The sequence below is a fragment of the Oncorhynchus nerka genome, linkage group LG9b (assembly GCF_034236695.1).
Source record: "Oncorhynchus nerka isolate Pitt River linkage group LG9b, Oner_Uvic_2.0, whole genome shotgun sequence".
In the NCBI taxonomy this organism is placed as follows: Eukaryota; Metazoa; Chordata; class Actinopteri; order Salmoniformes; family Salmonidae; genus Oncorhynchus; species Oncorhynchus nerka.
Window position 1 is genome coordinate 4,055,113 of NC_088424.1, and position 20,147 is coordinate 4,075,259.

A 20,147-nucleotide genomic window follows, 5' to 3' on the forward strand; every position below is an offset into this window, starting at 1 on the left:
AATATATATATATGTATTTAATGCAAAGCGTGGTGCACTATACAGCCGATAATGCGCCTTTTAAAGGCATTATCCCCGCATTTCCCCCATCGTACTATTGCATTCATGGTAAACACTGTGCATTTTGGCTCAACCATAATTTCCTTTAAAAGTATGTTAGTGCGCCGTGCACCAACATGCCTTGCATTAAATCCCAGTCTAAATCAACTTAAAAGCTAATGAAGGAAAGAGTTCCCCACAAGTTCAGAAATCTATTTGCATTCAAAGTGTGCAAAGATAATGAGAGTAAGCATTCCATTATTTATGACAGTCAATATGAATGACAACAAACATTCAACAGATGAGTATAGTACAATGCATGATTCACATGACTATACAAATGAGTAAATAAACAGTAAATATGATATCATGAGGTATAGAGAGCAATAGTAATAGAGCAATGTGGCGTCTTTTTGTAGGCACTAACTCTGCCATGGCTCGTTGGGCAAAGCCTATGGGGAAATGAATGGTTGATAAACTGCTAAAATAACGTCGGTGGTAAACAGAGATCTTATAAGTTTTGTTCTGGAACACAATGTATATAAGATCTCCTAAGCCTGTGTTAACCTCAGACTTTTCCCCCCGCCGTTTATCCCGAAACCCCATTCTTTCCCCATTCATTTCCGCCATAGCAATGGTTGAACGAACCAGAGGTTACTCATTTCTGTTGTTTTTTTAGGACTACAAGTTGGCGAGCTCTATACTGTAAACTATGAGGACAGATTTTTGCATAGCAACCCAAACAGTTCAGTCACCACCCCTCAAACATGCAAACAAATACCACAATTTACATTTGAGTAATTTAGCAGATGCTCTTATCCAGAGCGACATACAGCTAGTGCATTCATCTTAAGCTAGATATATGTGATTTTCCCACCTCTCAGTCATACTAAGTACATTATTTCTCAATAAAGTAGCTATCAGCAAAGTCAGTGCTATTTGGATGGGGGGGAGGGGATCAAGTGTGAGGGTTATTTCATGAAAGGCAACCAATATTTGGGGTGAGGGGTGAGGTGGGGGTGTGAATGCTGTGGGATTACACCATACTAAAATACTATTTGACGAGGTAGGGTTTCAGACATATTTGGAAGATGAGCAGAGACTCTGCTCTCCTAGAAGAGTTTTGACCATGGAGTGTCTTTAAAATCATTGAGTTCCTAAACTGAGTTTATCCTCTGGAAAGGCCACATTGTGAAAGAGAGAGATACAGTTTAAGACACACGTACATCTATGTTAATTGAAAAGTAGATAAAGTATGGGGATGATACATTCCAAGATTATATTGATTTGCACCACCCCATGCTCTGTGCAATGCAATATGAATTGTAGCACATAACATAATTATGGCATAAAAGGGATGGTTCACTTTGTTGAGGTTTTAGCTCATTTTCAATGTTGTCATTTCATCCTAACCGTTTTACATTAGTTGGTTATTTAGCTAGTTTTATTATTATTATTTTCTAATTTAACGTCCAGAATCTCCCGGCAAGGATGTAGCAGTGCAAAAAAAATGAATTATCCCTTTAACCACCCAATACTACTGTAAAGGCAGGTTGTGTGTAGGTATGGATCAAAAAGAAGACTCTGTCTTGGTGTGCTCCCCAAGACAGGTGTTGCTTCCCAGACTCTCCCTGCTGTCACCAGCCTTAGGGACATACCCCACAGGATCTGAACGGATGATATACCTGTAAAATAGGATGGAGAATTCCTCTCACTCGGAGTGGTTTGATATTTCCAAACATTTGTCTATCCACAGAATAATATGGAAATGGGAGTAATATCGAGTAGGAGACATTCTTGATTTTTTTCGACTTTTATGATCTGGTTTAAGCTCTGACACACCATTAGAACATTGAACAGTGTCGGCAGTCAAACTCCTTGGAAGACCTTGGAAGTCGTCAGCCACTCAGCCTTGTTAAAATAAACCAGAAGGTGGAAGTAGCATTGTTTAGCAATGCATATCCGTGCGTATTGCTTAATGTCTAGCTTCCAAGCTATCTGCGCTAATGTTTCTAGAAAGCCCTTATTTGATACTAGCAAGATGGCCACAGCTAGATAGCAAGATGACGAAGAAACAATTTCATTACCTCTCTATGATCCCATACTGTCAGTACCAGCCCATAGCCAAATGTTTAGCTAGCACATCCATTGCTAGCTAGCTAAGGACACTGCACTAACTCGGCAGCTAACACTGGCAGCTGTTTCATGGAAGTAGCTTATCCATTGTCATTGAATTATTATGTCAATGCTAGCTACAGTGGTTAGCTAGCTTGGAGGAAGTATTTAGTGTTGTGCTACCATCCCATAGCCTACATTGCATATGAAGTGTGACTGGCTCATCCGTGGATGTACGGAGAAAATGCCCCCTTTTTCTTTTTCTTAAATGGTAGGTTCGTTGTTACGGGGTCGTCACGCATCAGGTACAACTTTTGTTCTAGCAAGAGAAGGAATGGCCTTCCACTGTGATAAGTACCTATTGGCAGTGAGATTCTCGGTGTTTCATGCTTTCGTCCGCACATCGTCAACTGTTTGGGTGTGTCTTTAGCCCATACTTAACTACTTACTGCCATACTTACACTATGTCATTCAGTTCCAGTTTGGTGTCAGGAGATGGGTTGATCAACACATATGTGTGGGAATGAGTGCTCTGGTTCTCGCTCATGTCATCTAGAATAGGAAAAAACAGCAATCATAGGCCCTAGTGATCATAGGTCCTGTTCATACTTGTGAACTCTTGATAAGGTTTAAACGTAAACTTTTGATCCATCTCAAAATTTGCATCAGCCAATTAGAATTGTCGACGTAGTTGAACATGATAGAATGCTACATGTTCGCTTTTCCCATGAGCTAGCCTGGCACACATAGCCCTATGCTAGCACGTCCAGCTGGTAGCCTAGTCAACAAAGGTAAACCTTGAATTTTGAGGTTTAAAATATCCCTCTGTTGGCTAAGTTGACCTAATGTAAGCAGTGGTGTGAAGTATTTAAAGTACTACTTACTAAGTAGTCTGTACTTTACTATTTATATTTTTGACAACTTTTACTTCACTACATTCCTAAATAAAATAATGTACGTTTTACTCCATACGTTTTCCCTGACACTCAAAAGTACTTGTTACATTTCGAATGCTTAGCAGGACAGGAAAAGGGTCCAATTCACACACTTCTCAAGAGAATATCCCTGGTCATCCCTACAACCGTAAGGCTCTCCAGAGGGTAGTGAGGTCTGCACAACGCATCACCGGGGGAAAACTACCTGCCCTCCAGGACACCTACACCACCCGATGTCACAGGAAGGCCATAAAGATCATCAAGGACAACAACCACCCGAGCCACTGCCTGTTCACCCCGCTATCATCCAGAAGGCGAGGTCAGTACAGGTGCATCAAAGCTGGGACCGAGAGACTGAAAAACAGCTTCTTTCTCAAGGCCATCAGACTGTTAAACAGCCACCACTAACATTGAGTGGCTGCTGCCAACACACTGACTCAACTCTAGCCACTTTAATAATGGGAATTGATGGGAAATTATGTCAAATATATCACTAGCCACTTTAAACAATGCTACCTAATATAATGTTTACATAACCTACATTATTCATCTCATATGTATACGTATATACTGTACTCTATATCATCTACTGCATCCTTATGTAATACATGTATCACTAGCCACTTTAACTATGCCACTTTGTTTACATACTCATCTCATATGTATATACTGTACTCAATACCATCTACTGTATCTTGCCTATGCCGCTCTGTACCATCACTCATTCATATAGCTTTATGTACATATTCTTTATCCCCTTACACTTGTGTCGTCTATACGGTAGTAGTTTTGGAATTGTTAGCTAGATTACTTGTTGGTTATTACTGCATTGTCGGAACTAGAAGCACAAGCATTTCGCTACACTCGCATTAACATCTGCTAACCATGTGTATGTGACAAATAAAATTTGATTGGATTTGATTGGATTTACTGCCTCGGGTTTTAAGGACTCACTAAACACAAATGCTTTGTTTGTCAATTATGTCTGAGTGATGGAGTGTGCCTCTGGCTATCGTCAAAACATATATTTTTTTAAATGGTGCCCTCTGGTTTTCTTATTATAAGGAATTTGAAATGATTTATACTTTTACTTTTAATAATTAAGTATATTTTAGCAATGACATTTAATTTTGATACTTCAGTATATTTAAAACCAAATACTTTTACAGTATCTTTACTTTACTCAAATATGACAATTGGGTACTTTTCCCACCACGTGCCATTGTTTGATGGATATAAAGTTTAAGATCTTTGATTGACTGATACGGAATTTGGTACAGGAAATAATCGTGGCCAGCTGATATTGTGTTAGCATAGGGCTAAGTGTGGCAGGTCATTTTGTTATACACTGAACAAAAATATAAACGCAACATGCAACAATTTCAAAGATTTTACTGAGCAACAATTCATATATTGAAATCTGTCAATTGAAATACATGTATCTATGGATTTCACATGACTGGGAATACAGATATGTATCTGTTGGTCACAGACACCTTTTAAAAAAGGGCCGTGGATCAGGGGCATGGATCAGAAAACCAGTCAATATCTGGTGTGACCACCATTTGCCTCATGCAGCTCGACAATGGGCCTCGGGATCTCATCACGGTATATCTGTGCATTCAAATTGCCATCAATAAAATGCAATTGTGTTCATTGTCTGTAGCTTATGCCTGCCCATACCTTAACCCCACTGCCACAATGGGGTACTCTGTTCACAATGTTCACTTAAATAAACTGCTTGCCAACATGACGCCAAACACGCTACGCTGTCTGCCATCTACAGTTAAAACAGGGGTTATCTGTGAAGAGCACACTTCTCCAGCCTGCCAATAAGGTCAAGACCCTGGTGAGAATGATGAGCACGCAGTGGACTTTCCTGCAGTCAGCATGCTAATTGCACATCTGTTGCATTATGTTTTAGAGTGACCTTTTATTGTCCCCAGCACAAGGTGCACCTGTGTAATGATCATGCTGTTTAATCAGTTTATCGATACAGTATGCCACACCTGTCAGGTGGATGAATTATTTTGGCAAAGGAGAAATTGTCACTAACAGGGATGTAAAACAAATTTGTGCACAAAATTTGGGAGAAATATGTTTTTGTGCGTATGGAACATTTCTTATCTTTTATTTCAGCTCATGAAACACAGGACCAACACTTTACATGTTGCATTTATATTTTTGTTCAGTGTATTTTGTGTTTTTATGTGCAATTACTGGGAGACTATTCAGCCTGAAGAACACCACGGGAGATTACTCGGGCTGGTTCAGAGCAGGGACTGGCGACTAGGGAGCTGCAGGGAGGTGACTTGACTCAGCGAGGATGGCGAAGCAGTGGAAATATTTGCAAGGCAAGGTGGAACCAGTCTACTTGCAAGTCGTCGCAGCCAACGTGGTTTGGACAGTGATGGTCGCTGGATGATTAGTTCTGTGAGCTATTCCCAAGGAGTGCAACCACTGCCATCTGGTGGACTATTTAAATCTGTTATTGTTTTGGTCTTTGCACAGTTGTTGAATTCTTTTGACCAGGTGATGTTTACTACAGATCAGCATTTAACTATGAATGTGCAAAATGTTCAATGTGCTGAAGAGGACCACAATGTAAATATATTTAAAAAATCTTTTGCTCAACACATTTTATTATGCATTTCTGGCTGCATTGTGTTTTGAAATTGTCAATTAAATCAATCAATCTCATGGGAAAAGCTCAAATGTAGCGTTCTATCACGTCATCAATTCTAATTGGCTGATTTTGAGAAGTTTAAATATGGACACCCAGTGATGGATGATGGACAATGGAGATGGACGAATGATGGACAATGGAGATGATTGTTCTTTAAAACCTCATAATGTCTGCCTTTCCCGCAAATGCAAATAGTTAACTAGAACTAGAACTTTTGACAGACAAAAACGGACAATGATGAATGCGGCAAAACTGAGACGTGTGAATATGTGTTCAATTATATGCATTCATCATTGTCCGTTTTTGTCAGTGTTGACTGTCAATCATCTCTGTCGTCCATCCATCCATTAATCAACTAAGCCTGAGTCTCATGTTTCAAACACATAACGTATTTTGCCTTCTATTCCAGGTCTTGGAAATCCAACTAGCAATCCCCCAAAAACATCCCTCCCCAGGTGTGGTCTCTCACCATAAGCCGTGGCAGAGAGTCCCAGACTCTTCATTCGGTTGTTGACCAGCTCAGCCAGCTCTTGTCTCTCCGAGCGTCTGGCCCTCAGACCCTGCTGGGCCCTCCTCTGAGCCCCCCTCTGGTTTCCCCGTGTGCCTCTCCAGCTCAGCTTTCGTGCCCACTGCATGCTCTTCCTCCTCAGCAGGGGGGCCTTCCCATCCGATGGGTCGCTGGAGGTGGAGCTGCGGTGGAGCCCTCCGGCCACAGGGGGAAGCTCTATGTCGGTCTGCTCCTTGGCGTCGTCAAAGTCCTCGACACATATCGAGAGCTGTGACTGAGTACAATCGAAACACAATGCCATATCAATTAATGAAGTCCATAGTATGTCCATGGTGAAACAGGGTAAAATGAAATGACCAGAACAAAGCCAATTAAAACACACAGAAATATGGAGTTAAATTGATGCCCAAAAAGTTTCACAAATGATCAAGAGCGAGGCCAGAGAATTTGTGTTTTTTATTTTAATTTTATTTTTGACGATGATTTGTTACTGACATTACCACCAGTGGCAAGTCTCACCGCGTTTGTCAAGCACAATTTAACCAAGACATATTACAGCAGAGGAAATCCAACTTCATCTGCACTAAAATGAGATTTAGGGCTCTATTTTTGGCTAATGCTAAAGAGGCGCAAGAGTCAAATGCACGCTAGTTTGCAATTTCTTCATGTAAGAACTGGCACGCTAGAATTTTACACCCCTTATACCAGGTTAGTCAATTGACCTGTCTAACATCAACTGCTCGCTTGCACTGAGGTGGGAGGGGTGGTTAATATTTGAGGTGTGTCCTTAAAATCAAGCGCAAAAGTTACAACTTCATGCAACACTAAAGGAAAATGTCAAGACCCCCCAAAAGCAGGTCTTAACTGATTTTTTAGAGCGGCAGCACAGCCTATCCAACCGGGATGCCCATGGAACGAGATGAATATTTGCTTCCTCCCATTTCATTTCATTAGATTAAAAAACAAGAACAACCTACCCTCCCCTTAATCAAGGCTGGTTTAGCAGCTTCACAGAAGTGCATATTTGTATCCTGGACAAATATTAGCCAAGTAGCCTATGAATAAAGGGGTTTTAAATTATCTACTCAGAGTGTCTTGAAATATTTGAGTCTTTTCTTTTTTGAAGAGTGGGACAAAATTCCTTCAAGAGCGTGGTGAGAATGATCAACAACTACAGGAAGTGTTTGGTTTGAGCAATTGTAGCTAAAGGTGGCTCAACCAGTTATTGAGTGTACTTTTTCACACGGGGGCATTTGTTTATGAGTATGTAAATAAATGTCATTGTTGTGCTATTTGTTCACTCAGGTTCCCGTTATCTAATATTAGGTTTTGGTTAAACATCTGATAACATTCAGTATAAAAAATATGCAAAAGTAGAGAAAATTAAAAAGGGGGCAAATACTTTTTCACAGCACTGTATATGTTTTTGTTTTGCATGGGCTGCGTCTCAGTCCACCGCATCCACCGCTGTGCCGGCCTTCCGCATCTGCAGTGTGAGGTGCCGTGCTGCAGCACTGTTTATCAGACCATGAGACATCCCGAAAATCGGTCTTCTCATGAAAACGGTTTGGCCTAAAAACTAATTTGACTACTCTATGGAAAGATAAGTCCCGTTTGTGAGAGTCGTCTGAAGATAACCGGTACCAGTTTAAAAAAATAAATGGAAGTATAGAGGTGTGTAAAAATAAAAAACTATAACATTTCCTGAGCTTTCTTATACAGTTCAAGTCGGAAGTTTACATACACCTTAGCCAAATACATTTAAAATCGATTTTTCACAATTCCTGAAATTTAATCCTAGTAAAAATTCCCTGTTTTAGGTCAGTTAGGATCACCACTTTATTTTAAGATTGTGAAATGTCAGAATAATAGTAGAGAGAATGATTTATTTCAGCTTTTATTTCTTTCATCACATTCTCAGTGGGTCAGAAGTTTACTTACACTCAATTAGTATTTGGTAGCATTGCCTTTAAATAGTTTAACTTGGGTCAAACGTTTCGGGTAGATGTCCACAAGTTGGGTGAACAAACTGTGGGCCAATCCTCCTGACAGAGCTGGTGTTACTGAGAGGTTTGTAGGCCTCCCTGCTCGCACATGCTTTTTCAGTTCTGCCCACACATTTTCTAGAGGGTTGGGGTCAGGGCTTTGTAATGGCCACTCCAATACCTTGACTTTGTTGCATTAAGCCATTTTGCCACAACTTTGGAAGTATGCTTGGGGTCATTGTCCATTTGGAAGAGCCATTTGTGACCAAGCTTTAATTTCCTTGAGATGCTGCTTCAATATATCCACATAATTTTCCTACCTCCATGATGCCATCTATTTTGTGAAGTGCACCAGTCCCTCCTGCAGAAAAGCACCCCCCACAACATGACGTTGCCACCTCCGTGCTTCACGGTTGGGGTGGTTTTCTTCAGCTTGCAAGCCTTCCCCTTTTTCCTCCAAACAAAACGATGGTCATTATGGCCAAACAGTTCAATTTTTGTTTCATCAGACCAGAGTAAATTTAGTTCATTTCGATCTTTGTCCCCATGTGCAGTTGCAAACCGTAGTCTGGCTTTTTTATGGCGGCTTTGGAGAAGTGGCTTCTTCCTTGCTGAGCAGCCTTTCAAGTTATGCCGACATAGGACTCGTTTTTACTGTGGATATAGATACTTTTGTACCTGTTTTATCCAGCATCTTCACAAGGTCCTTTGCTGTTGTTCTAGGATTGATTTGACCCTTTTCACACCAAAGTACGTTCATCTCTAGGAGACAGAACGTGTCTCCTTCCTGAGCGGTATGACGGCTGCATGGTCCCATGGTGTTTATACTTGCGTATTATTGTTTGTACAGATTAACGTGGTACCTTCAGGCATTTGGAAATTGCTCCCAAGGATGATCCAGACTTGTGGAGGTCGACAATTTATTTTCTGAGTTCTTGGCTGATTTCTTTGGATTTTCCCATGATGTTAATCAAAGAGTCACTAAGTTTGAAGGTAGGCCTTGAAATACATCCAGTTACACCTCCAATTGACTCAAATGAGGTCAATTAGCCTTTCAGAAGCTTCTAAAGCCATGACATCATTTTCTGGAATTTCCCAAGCTCGTTGAAAGGCAGTCAACTTAGTGTATGTAAACTTCTGACCCACTGGAATTGTAATAGAGTGAATTATAAGTTAAATCATCTGTCTGTAAACAATTGTTGGAAAAATTACTTGTGTCATGCACAAGGTAGATGTTCTAACCGACTTGCCAAAACTATAGTTTGTTAACAAGACATTTGTGGAGTGGTTGAAAAATGAGTTTCAATGACTCCAACCTAAGTGTATGTAAACTTCTGACTTCAACTGTATCTGTTATTTTTGCCATTTATGAATGTGTTATTAAATACGTTGCCATGGGATTTGGAACTAAAGGCCAAATTCAATATTTTATCAAAAACATTTATTTGTATTATTTTTTAATCCCTGAAGGGGAACTAAAATAAAAAATCAAATACTTAAATGATCCATGGTATGACCATCTTAAAACAATTCCATATGTCAGCTTGAATATTAATTGGTTTTCACGGAACTTACTTGGGAGTATGGCTCGCATTGCTTATGGGGAAATAAAAAAAGGAAAGAGGAATAATATCAATGACTCTTACTGTGTTGTAATGTGCTTAAATAATCATGAAACCATGCAAACACTAAACATGTCACGTAACAAATGAAGAAAAACACACACTTCAATGAACCATAATGACACTATAACCAATGTCGCTGTAATATGTAATTAACTCAAACATTCAACCTAAACGGGCATTTTACGGCCAAACAAATTATATAACATTATTAGAACATCTAGAGGGCACCTCGGAGGAATCAACCATCTGGGATTCTGTCCTGTAGATGCCGATGGGAATGTCACCGACGGTGGAACACAGTTTCTGATAGAGCCTTCCATACGTCTGGATCCAAAGGTCATCCTCGGAAATCTGCATCTAAAAGGTGAGGAGGAGGTCATTTCTAATGCCATTTCTCTATACAGGAAAAACACATTCCTTGCAGCAGCAACATATTTGATCTAGATTCCAGAAACACTGTGCATTACACTATAACCATGAGAAGTACACCGACTGGAGTCACTTACCTGTCAATATAAGGATGCGGACAGACAAAGGAAGCATGCACTTAGGAAGTTTACTGAGTATATTCTCAGATCTTAGCTTTGCTGTGTTGTCACACATAGGACTACTGTACAGCGGGTGCATCTTAAAATAGTCTACAGAAGCCTCCTTACTTATTTCCTTCCATCTGACATAAGGAGAGGAAGTCGCATTATACTATTGGGATGAACCAAGAAGATCCTTGCCTTTTTGCCTATCATCTGGAATGAGAAGGAAAATACTTTAGACTATTGAGGGGAACCCCGACAGAGAGTAACTCACAGAGCAGAGGAAGCCAGAGCCCGGGGTGGTGTCCAGGCCAAGCAGCAGCCTTGTGATGGAGATAATATAGTCTTTGACAAACGACTGGGAAAGCAGACCAAGACAAACAGAAGAAAAGTTATGGAAAGGAAATTATGTCAAAGAGTGTTTTTGTGCACAGTCATTTAATAAACAGGGGCATTTATGATCAATTCAACTAGCATTATAGCCTATGAACACCGGGATACATATGAACACATTGTATGTTCCATTAAATTAAGGGGTTTAAAAGTAAATATCTGGTTGGTACATTTTTGGACAATAAATAACTATAATCGCTCCAGTACATGCCCTTCAGCAAAACCAGTCTCTGCCACAGAGATAACCTTGTTTTAATTAGCCTCTGTAGGCTAATTAAAGAGATTAGCCTATGTATACAGTACCATAAACCTCTAATTAGGTAGCTACCTCAACAGCGAGTATACATCCAATAGCATTCCTATGCTCTCTGCTGCAGTACAGTACAGGTTATTACCGCCTGGTTACCTGATAGAGGAGAGTGTCCAGCATGCCGATACTGAAGACCCTCCCGGCAGCAAATGGCAGGCGGAACATGAAAGCCAGGTTGGAGCCTTTCTCCCGCTCTTTCTGATAAGTAATAAGTCATATTAAAACATATTTGTAGAGTGCTTTTCAATACATGATGGAATCACAAAGCTCTTTCTGCTCCCATAGACATACTGTATACCAGTCAGGGACACAGAAGACCAACAAACTAATGTTAGGACAGCATCACAGGGTGAAAAATCTGTAGCATCCATTCAGAACTTCTTCTCACCACCAAATATGGTGATGAGAGGAAGTCTAGTGGTGGGAAGTGGGAGAAGATGGAGCTAGATTAAACACGGCCAACATTTTGTCATCAATGAAAATTTCGATCTCAATACAGTTTTTTGTTACCAAAACAAGAGTATATTATGAACAGAGTGCACTAAGCTTTGTAGACTTGACCCATTCAAAAAGTTTCAAAAAATGCCATTGTTTAGAAGCAGTGCAAGGGCAGATTGTTATCGCACATGCACACTTCACAGATTAGGCATTCCCTAACGGAAATATGGAAATACATGCCAATAGGATCTCATTAACTTGAATCTCGTTAGCCTGTGCTTGGCTCTGCCCACATCTTTGTTTGTTCTCCCCGCTATGCTTAATTTGCTCCCATTGGAAACGACACCGGTCATAGTCACCTTCAAAATGATTGCCACCATTGATAAAGACAAAAACAGTATAAAAGAAACAATACAAATACTGGGCTATATTATATGTTCAAAAAAACTTTGAACATTAGATTATTTTATACTAATACAATTGCTCAGAGAAAAATATTTAGTTTAACAAGTCATTTAAAGCCAACAGAGAATTTGTGTCAGCTGGTAACTGTCTTGCAAATAACTGCCGGTTCCGCGGTAATTGACCATTAATTAATATAAACACGTGTAGGTAATTTACGTTAATTAACATAAACACATTTAGCATCTCTGGGCTTCCATGCATAGCCTGCAACCTAGCCTATAAAAGTCACCTTGTCATCGAGAGATTTACACGGTTATCAAAACGTCACGCCGGGGGAAGCCTACATGAAACAGCCTTTATTTTAAGTGTTTCTAAAAACCCTCATGGGAAAAATGAATGGTGAAAAAACCCGATTAGAACCATTTCTCTGTTTGACCGCTAGGTTTTATGGGTATTATAACTCATACCCTGGTAGTCTTTGACCATCAGCTGCATCAGTGCGCTGTTTTGGATAAGCATAGTTACTGTGACACGTGACTGCAGTCAGGACTCGTGACTGCTGGTGTGTTGGTAATATGGTCACTGTAACAGCTATAGGTAAGACATATGTCGAATCCATTTGTCATCCATCACTATCGGAAAAGGTTGCAGAACTCACAAAGAAGAGAAAAATGTTGTTGATCTTCATAATTCAGGCATTGGGTACAAAACAACTGCAAAAAAACAAAAACACATACTATTATTAGAGCAACAATTAAGACATGTATAACCACTGGAACGTTGGTAAACTTGCCTGGTATTGGACACAAGTGTATTTAGTCCCAACGCACAGTAAGGAAGATGGTTTGGGAGGCAAAGAAAAATCAATTAGACACCACCTCCATGCCAATAGGCTCATTGGAAGGGTTGCCGGAAAAAGCCTTTATTGAGAGCAACCAACCAGCCTGGAGTAGGCTAAATTACATTTGCACTTGGATTGTACCCGGTGCTATGGTCAGATGACACAATGTTTAGCTCTTTGTCCATGCACACCAGTGAAGGATGGATATGCAGACAATAACCTCATACTGTAAAATATGGTCGCGAATCTTATGTTATGGGGCTGTTTTGCTTCCACTGGTCACGTGTAACTTGGCCGCAAGTGGATCTTCCAGAAAGACAATAACCCTAAGCACACATCAAAATAAAAAAATGAATGGTTATTGACCACAAAATCAATCTTTTGCAATGGCAATCTCAAACCCCATTGAAAACATGTGGTTTGAATTGAAGTGGAATCCATAAGCTCAGATCAAAGGATATCTAGGATATGGAAAGATTCTGTATCGAGGAATGGCCTAAGATCCCTCCCAATGTGTTTTCCAATTACATCAATTATTTTAGAAAAAGGCAGTTGTATTAGTATAAAATAATATAATTAACCAATTTTTTAGAATACAATATAGCTGAGTATTTGTATTATATATTTTATACAGTATGGTTTGCTCATCTTTATCAATGGTGACAATAATTGGGAGGTGGCTGTATCTTGGGTTTATTACCAGTATCTTTGGAAATGGAAACGCAATATGTTTGTACTGTATGTAGGCTATTGTCCAATCTTTGCATAATTATGTATAACCATCTGTTCCTTTGCTTTGAAGACGACTCAATGTGAGTAGCCTTTGCTGCTGGAGACAACAAGACATTGGTGTAAACGTTGAATTTATAGAGCTACAGACATCTGCACACAATAGTTTGAAGAAATAATTAGTAAAAAAATATGTATACAATCCAATGCGTGATATAGAGCAGCACACTGAACAGACGACAACGAGCTTCTACTTTACGGTTGGGCTGACATCTGCAGCATGATTGCGATCTCCACCAATGTCCAGGACATATGTTGTGTTCTAAACAACTGGGAAATGGGAACTTGAAAATCTCTGACTTCAAACTTCAGTGCGCTCGAGACAACGAGCTCAGACTGGAAAAAATTGTTTTGAACGGTCATCCAACTCGGAATTCCAAGTCAGGAACTCTGGCCTCTTTCTAGTGTTCCGGCTTTCCGACCTGAAGATCACTGACGTGATCATTTCATCGTGTGAAGGTAACCAAGTACAGGGCCGTAAAAATGGCAAAAAGTGCATAGGTGGTAAAATGTACAAAAAATAACGTGACCAAAAATGTGTCTAAACATTTTTTTTCAGACACTCCAAAACCTTGTTCCTTATAATACATTTTTGCCTGTCTGTTTTGCCATTAAATAATGTGTTATTTAATGCGTTTATATGGATTAGCCTATAGCAGGAAAGGCCAAAATTCAATGTTTTGTAATGACCTGACTAGCTCATAAATGAACAATTGTCCAGACAGAGGCCTGAGCTTGCGAATTGACGGTTTATTGAACCAACTTTACACAGGCTACTGTTTGGGCCGTAGCACACGCCAAATAGATAACCCACAATCCAACCGTGACCTTCTCTTGTGAAGCCCAGATGTAAGAGAGAGAGAACAAAGGCTGAACCTGGTCTTAACTTCCAATGCCCAACCCCCCCTCCACGCCACTCCGCCAACCACCAGGATGCCCGGCATCAGAACATTCCAGGCATTCCCGTGATTGGCAGATAGCAGGTTGATTGACATGTCGGACCCCGCGAACACCGGGTACTGGTCAGTACAACACAACCACCTCCTAGCCTAGCACATAACACACAGCTGTCTGTGCGGGTCGCTACACAGCCCCCCCACCACAAAGTCCCTCGTCCCCGAGGGAACAAACAAAGTCTCTGAAGCGACCCGGAGGTCTCCTTTGCCTGCGTGGCCGTGATGGTCGCAGAGTGCCCCTCTGGGAACCAGGGGATGAAGGCAGGGATATGGGGGACAAGGAAGCGGGAACGGGTAATACAGTCCGTGGTTCTGGGGAACCACGCGGTGACACAGGGGGGGAGACAGGGGGAGTGGGCTGTCTGGAGCCTTGTCTGCGGCACCTGAGGGTGGGTGCCTGGAGAATGTCATTGCCAGAGAGGGGAATTGTGGGGGTTCCTGGGGTTTGGGGAGAAGAGGCCCTCTGTATGGGGCTAACCTGTCCCGGTGCAGTGCCACCTTTCTCCCCCTGGGAGGAAGCTGCACCCGGTACACAACCTCCCTACCCTCTCCAGGACACTGCAGGGTCCCACCCAGTGACTGTCCAACTTGGGGCATCTGCCTTTTTCCTTAGGGGGCTGTAGACCCAGACCAGCTCCCCAGCCACAAAGTGCCTTCCCCGGGTGTGCACGTCATAGTTCCTTTTCTGCCTCACACCTGCATTCACCAGCTGCTCTCTGGCGAAGGTGTGGCTGTCTCCAGGCGGTCCTGGAGTCTCCGGGCATACCCGGCCCCGGGAGGAACATGAGGGCTATCCAGGGGCCGACCAAACGCCATCTCCGCAGGGGTGCGGATCTCTCCCCAGCATGAGGAGGGCAGGCGTGCAGGAGGTGGAGTCTTGACAGCGGAGCGGCATGCCATGAGGACCATAGGCAGGTGCTTGTCCCAGTCACGCTGGTGTTTGGAAGAGACGATGGCCAGCTGCTGTCCAAGCGTTTTGTTGAAGCGCTCCACAAGGCCATCACTTTGAGGATGGAGAGGAGTAGTGCGGGTCTTGTGCATACCCAGCCTCTCACACATGGTGGCGAACACACGGGACTCAAAGTTTCTGCCTTGGTCGCTGTGGATGGACTCTGCAGCTCCAAACCTGCTGAACATCCCCGCTGTCAGGCGCCGACGATGGTCTCTGCCTCCTGGTCAGGCAGAGCATAGGCCTCGGGCCATTTTGTGAAATAGTCCATGGCCGTGAGCACCCAGCGGTTTCCACTGTCTGTGGTGGGGAACGGCCCAACTACATCCACTCCCACCCTCTCCATGGGAGCCCCCACTGGGAACTGTTGGAGCTGAGCATGAGAGCGGCCTGGGGGCCCTTTCTCGCTGTGCAGTTGTCACAGCGGCGACAAAAGTCCTCCACATCCCTCTTGTGCTGCCCCCAGTAGAAGCCCTGACGGAGACGGCGCAGTGTTTTTGTGACCCCAAAGTGTCCAGTCCCCACCCCCCATGAGTACTCTGGAGCACAGCCTCCCGCAATGCTTTTGGGACCACCACCTGCCACCTCTCCTCTCCCGTAGCTGACTCCTTCCATGCCCGCTGTAGCACGCCATCAGCCAGCCGCAGTCTCTCAAACTTCGACCACAACCCTTTGGTCGCGAGTGAGAGCGCTGTCACCTCTTCCCATGGTGGCCTCACCTGCGCCTCTACCCACTGTAGCACTGGCTGTAGGTCTGTGTCCCGTCCCTGCTGCTGCCGCCATTCAGCCACGTCGACAGTCTGCAGCTCACAGCAGACAGGCCCGCTCGCCCGACACACTGTGGCACAGACACCCTCCTCTGCCCGCAGCTCTCTCTCCCGTCCCTCTCTCCGTTCACAGTGGCGGCAGCCGTCTGCAGTACAGGGCCGACGGGACATGGCGTCGGGCGTTGGAGTGGCGTGCCCCTGCCCTGTGCACCACCGTGAAGTCATACGGCTGAAGCTCCTCCAACCAGCGTGCCACCTGCCCCTCTGGCTCTCTGAAAGACATGAGCCACTGAGAGCAGAGTGGTCAGTCCTTACAGTAAAGGGCAGACCACCCAGGTAGTACTTGAAGTGTTTGACGGAAGCCACAACAGCCAAGAGCTCCCGCCGGGTGACACAGTAGCGGCGCTCATGTTTGTCAAATGTTTTGCTGAAGTACGCCACCACTCTCTCCCCTCTGGCCCCACCTGGGCCAGCACCCCACCCATGCCCACATTGCTTGCGTCTGTGTCCAGGATAAAGGGCAAGGTGAGGTCAGGGGGGGCGAGCACGGGGGCCTCGATCAGTGCACGTTTGAGGGTGTTGAACGCCTCCTCACACTCCACTGTCCAAGTGAAAGCCTTGTCCTTCGGCAGCAGGCGGTTCAGTGGAGCAGCAACGCTTGAGAAGCCCCGTACAAACCTCCTGTAAGTACGAGGCCAGGCCCAGGAAGCTCTTCAGCTGACGCTGGTCGGTGGGGTGGGCCAGTCTCTGACAGCCCCTACCTTGTCCTCCATGGTGCTGATCCCTCCTTCCCCACTCGGTGGCCCAAGAAGGACACCTCTCTCCTCATGAAGTGGCACTTCTCGGGGTGGAGCTTCAGACCTGCGGCAGCCACCCTCTCCAGCACACGCCGTAGCGCCCCCAGGGCTGACTGGAAGGAGCTGCCATGGGCCAGGATGTCATCGAGGTATACCAGACACTGCTGTCGGGGGATGCCATCCAGCACCCTGTCCATCAAACGCTCAAAAGTAGCTGGAGCGTTGCACAGGCCAAAGCACAGGACCTTGAACTGCCAGTGTCCTCTGTTAGTGGAGAATGCAGTTTTGGCTCTGGCCTCTGGGGAGAGGGGCACCTGCCAGTAGCCGCTGCGGAGGTCTAGTGAGGAGAACCAGGAGGACCCCTAACCAGGTCCAGCGACTCATCGATACGTGGTATGGGGTATGAGTCCTTCCTGGTTACCTCATTCAGCCGCCTGTAGTCCGCACAGAACCTCAGCTTGCCCCCCTTCTTCGGAACCATGACGACTGGCGCCGCCCAGGGGCTGTCTGAGGGCTCAATGAAGTCTGCCCGCTGCATCTCCAACACAGCCTTGTCTGCCGCCTCCTGGCGTGCCAGCGGGATACGGCGGGGACGCATCTTGATGGGTCGAGCATCACCTGTGTCGATCTCATGCTGCACCAGAAGAGTCTGACCCACCTCTTCCTCACTCAACGCAAAGCTGTCTCTGAATTCAAACAGCAACTGCCACAACCGTTCCTGCTGCTCAGGGTCAAGACCAACACAGTTCCTCCCCCATATCTCCCTCACTGCAGACAGTGTCCTCTCCTCTCCCATCTGGGGTAGCTGGGCTGGGGGTGCGGCCCGGGCTCACAGAGGGCTGTGTCATGGAGGTAGCTGGGGAATGTAACACACCGCCGTAGGTGACAGGGGACTGGGGAAAAGTCACACACAGCTGTGGGGGAGGGGCAGCCATGAGTCTCTGCTGCTTTAACTGTTGGAGTAAAGGGTTTGTTGGGTTGAGTGAATGTGACATTAGGGGGGGCCATGGTGACTTCCGTCCCTCCCTGGAAGCTCAGTGTGCCCCTATTTAGGTCTAACTGGCAGCCTGTGCTCCTAAGAAAGTCCAACCCCAGGATACAAGGGTCCTGCACAGCCGCCACCCACACAGGATGACGCACAGTCCTGCCCCCTACTGTCAGAGTCATTATTCCCTTCCCTTTCATGGGTGCCAGCTCACCTGTGACTGTGCGGAGCTGCACAGTTGTAGGCTCACACTGAGTCCAACCTGGCACAATATCTGGCCTCACCAGGGTTACTGTGGACCCAGTGTCCACCAGGGCGGAGCAGGGCACCCCCTCCACAGTGACAGGACAAAAGTCCCCAACACAGGTCCGGCCCACCACAACGACAGGCTCCCTCCGCTTGCCCTCGTCTGCTTCTGGGGGAAGTGGAGCCTTGCTTCCCCGTCTGTGCCGGTGGGCTCCTCCTGAAGATGATGGTGGTTGGGATAGAAAGCCAGGGGTCCGCACTACCCGGTCTATGCGGACCCCGAGCCGTTTCCCTGAGCTCTGGGGGACATGGGGCAATCTCGGCGCAGATGGCCTGGCTGGCCACAACCCCAGCAGACCCTGGGACCAGGGCTTGTGTTTCGTGCCGCCTGTAGCGACACAGCCCGAATGAGTTCTGTCATTTCGGCCACCCAAGCAGGCTTTTCCGGCTCCGGGCTGCTCTGCCCCCAGCTCGCACAGAGGGTGTGTCTCCCTGCACCCCCACCAAAGCCCCAGCTGAAGCCCCAGCCCACACCAGCTCCCTCTCCAAAGCCATCTCCAAGGCTGTCTGCAATGACTCAGGATGAGCCAGCTGGGTCTGTATGCGCAGCCCGTAGGGGAGAGCGCCTGTATGAACTGGTCCCGTGCTAGCTCGCTCTGCACGGAGGGGGCATGTGAGCATATGCCCGCCGAGAGAGGCTCTCAATGTCATTAGCTAGCACCCGTAGAGGCTCTCCAGGCTGCCTGCGTCTATTCCTCAGTTCGGAGCGCAGTAGCCCGGGCTGTACACACTGTCCATAGCGCTCCTCAGTGCTCCCACTAGAGCACCATAATCATGCCTGTCCTCGGGCTAATCAATATCAAACAGGACAGAGCTTCATCCGTGAGGCATAAAGCCAACTGCAGTGCCCTTTCTTCATCCGACCACCCCCTAAAATGAGCTAACAGTTCAAACTGAGCATGAAAAGCTTCCCAATCCGCCTTACCGGAATACCGGGGTCTTAACATATACGGACGCAGCCGGGAACTGGGCGCCGCCATGTTTGTTTACATCCTGAGCCCCAGATTCCTCGTCACGCCGCGTCGACGTCGCCACTTCGGTCCGCCCACCAGAATCCGCGCGAAATACACTCGACGAAGCACTCATGCCCGCTTCAGCCACCATCACTCCAACGTCCTCCCTCAAGCGGCCTCTGCGCTCCGACGCCCTGGCGATCTCCTCAGACAGAACCCCCCGACGTCCATTCACACGCACCTCCTTGGCCATAATCGTCCCCTACCTCCACCTTCACTTTCGGATTCCCTCGAAGCATTTTCAATCCCCGTTCTCACCTACGGTAGCTAGCCACATAAGTCAGCTAGCTAGCTGGCTAACTTGTATCAACGTTTTTACTTCTGACACCAATGTAATGACCTGACTAGCTCATAAATGAACAATTGTCCAGACAGAGGCCTGAGCTTGCGAATTGACGGTTTATTGAACCAACTTTACACAGGCTACTGTTTGGGCCGTAGCACACGCCAAATAGATAACCCACAATCCAACCGTGACCTTCTCTTGTGAAGCCCAGATGTAAGAGAGAGAGAACAAAGGCTGAACCTGGTCTTAACTTCCAATGCCCAACCCCCCCTCCACGCCACTCCGCCAACCACCAGGATGCCCGGCATCAGAACATTCCAGGCATTCCCGTGATTGGCAGATAGCAGGTTGATTGACATGTCGGACCCCGCGAACACCGGGTACTGGTCAGTACAACACAACCACCTCCTAGCCTAGCACATAACACACAGCTGTCTGTGCGGGTCGCTACAGTTTCATCAAATATTCATTTAAAAAAAATGTTTATGC

General features: G+C 45.3%; 1 protein-coding gene across 2 annotated transcripts in view; it reads right to left on the reverse strand.

The window, feature by feature from the left end:
- Positions 1 to 280: 280 nt before the first annotated feature.
- The window catches only part of LOC115114131 (potassium channel subfamily T member 2-like), a 75,982-nt gene continuing 56,115 nt past the window's right edge, over positions 281 to 20,147 (reverse strand). The window contains exons 22-28 of one of the 2 annotated variants that reach the window (XM_065013280.1): positions 11,223 to 11,324; positions 10,698 to 10,781; positions 10,122 to 10,250; positions 9,844 to 9,864; positions 6,245 to 6,557; positions 2,616 to 2,706; positions 281 to 1,724 (exon numbers count right to left, since the gene is read on the reverse strand). In XM_065013280.1, the coding sequence (XP_064869352.1) occupies positions 1,610 to 1,724; positions 2,616 to 2,706; positions 6,245 to 6,557; positions 9,844 to 9,864; positions 10,122 to 10,250; positions 10,698 to 10,781; positions 11,223 to 11,324 (855 nt within the window). In that variant the 3' untranslated portion in view covers positions 281 to 1,609. The remainder of the gene's footprint in view (positions 1,725 to 2,615; positions 2,707 to 6,244; positions 6,558 to 9,843; positions 9,865 to 10,121; positions 10,251 to 10,697; positions 10,782 to 11,222; positions 11,325 to 20,147) is intronic. The other variant, XM_029642138.2, reaches the window with a different exon arrangement.